Consider the following 1734-nt stretch of genomic DNA (forward strand, 5'->3'; position numbering starts at 1 on the left):
TCACATGATCCTCTCCACTGCACCTTTCTCTATCTTCTGCAACTCACCCTCAGTCTTTCTGGGGTTTTTTTCTCTCCCGCCCATCTTTCTCATACCTCGTGAGTGCAACTTTAAATATATGTATATGTGTGTATATTTTTATTTCTACTTTTTTTCAGCAAATATTCCCATCATTTGTGCCTTGGATAAAAGCTAATAACAAAATAAAACATTTTATGGTTTTTCATCGATTGCTTTCTCTTTTTGTCTAGAGCATGAGCGTGTTTGCGTATGTGTATCTTTGCGTGTGTGAGTGAGTTTCATTGGTCAAATTGGAAAAAAATAATAAAAAAAGCAAAGTATTTTCATGTTTTCCATTGGCTAGAAATACTTTAATCTTTTTCTCATTGGCTCAATATAGTATCTGTTTTTCATTGATTAGCTCTCTCTCTCACACACACACACACGTATGTGAGTGTGTGTGCGTATAGCGTGCGTGCGTATGTGTGTAATACGTGTTTGCTTGTGTTGCATTGTTTCTTGTCTGCTGAAAATTACCCATTCAATGAATCGTTTGTTATCAATTTTACTACGTAGGACAGCAACAGCAAAACTTCACATCGTTTCTCTTTAGTGACTGCCTGTACATAAACACACACACGCGCTATATATATATATATATATAGCCAGTCTTACAACAACTAAACCTAACTACATAACACTTGTTTGAAGGCCGAAGTGGTGATGATGATGGCTTTAATTAGAAAATATGTTTGAAGAATCCACAGGTTTTCCCCAGTAAATGTTGCGAAAACAATAAAATAAGCGAAAAACGCGCGCACACAAACACACACATCTGTGTAATATTAGTGATGATGATGCTTCGACAGAATTAGAAAATTCTTTTGCAAAAAATATTAATGCAGTTTTTCTCTATCCTTACGAGAAATTATTAAATGTAGTACTGATGCACATGTTCCAGTGAAAAACAAAACAAAGGAAACGGAAAAATACAATCAACTCACTCCATCCCCCATAAATAACCCACCCTTCCTTGCCAATAGAAGAGAACCCCTTTTTCAAAAAAGTTAAAAGATACTAAAACCCCAGCTACCTTCTTTCACATGTCTTTGTCCTCCCGACTTCAACAAGAAAACAAATACAGGGAAACTCGGCAAACAAAGTAATAACGATGAGACCAGTGCGTCTTTGGATCACGTTCCTGGCGGTTATTCTGTACCATGTAGTTGTACATTGCAGCAATGGTAAGTGAAATGCATCTGTTTATTTCTATAAAGAACAGTTTTGGTCCCAATTGTTAAGAGTTCGAAATGCAATAGTGATAAGAAGAAAAAAAAAAGAAAAAATAGCGCACTTTCATATAGAAATTAAAAAACAAACTCTCTTTTAAAATTAAGATTTTTATGGTACATAAAAAGCCCTTTTTTTTTTCTTCAAAAAGTGTTAAAAAAATTTATCCCAGGTCCTATATACTAAGCTGTGTCTATATTTCATGCTTTAATGCATTAGAAACAATTTTTTCCCCCGAATATGCGTTGTTAAAATTGGGGCGGGTCTTTTATGCCGGCAAATATGGTAAAATATTCAGAGAAAATATAGAAAATGTAACGGACTTTCGGAATAGCTTTCACAAAAAAGGGTATGAGACTAGGGTGTCTCCCTTCCACCTTAATTTTTATTTTATTTCGTTTTTCTTTTTGTTATTCCCATGTTTCATACAACGGAAATATGATT

General features: G+C 34.5%; 1 protein-coding gene across 1 annotated transcript in view; it reads left to right on the plus strand.

Annotated features, from left to right (window-relative positions):
* The first annotated feature begins 444 nt into the window (after nucleotides 1-444).
* LOC106883984 (uncharacterized) overlaps nucleotides 445-1734 on the plus strand; it is a 26373-nt gene continuing 25083 nt past the window's right edge. Inside the window, exon 1 of the mRNA XM_014935144.2 lies at nucleotides 445-1244. Within this exon, the coding sequence (XP_014790630.1) occupies nucleotides 1172-1244 (73 nt within the window). The 5' untranslated portion in view covers nucleotides 445-1171. The remainder of the gene's footprint in view (nucleotides 1245-1734) is intronic.

The sequence above is a fragment of the Octopus bimaculoides genome, chromosome 10 (assembly GCF_001194135.2).
Source record: "Octopus bimaculoides isolate UCB-OBI-ISO-001 chromosome 10, ASM119413v2, whole genome shotgun sequence".
Classification (NCBI taxonomy): Eukaryota; Metazoa; Mollusca; class Cephalopoda; order Octopoda; family Octopodidae; genus Octopus; species Octopus bimaculoides.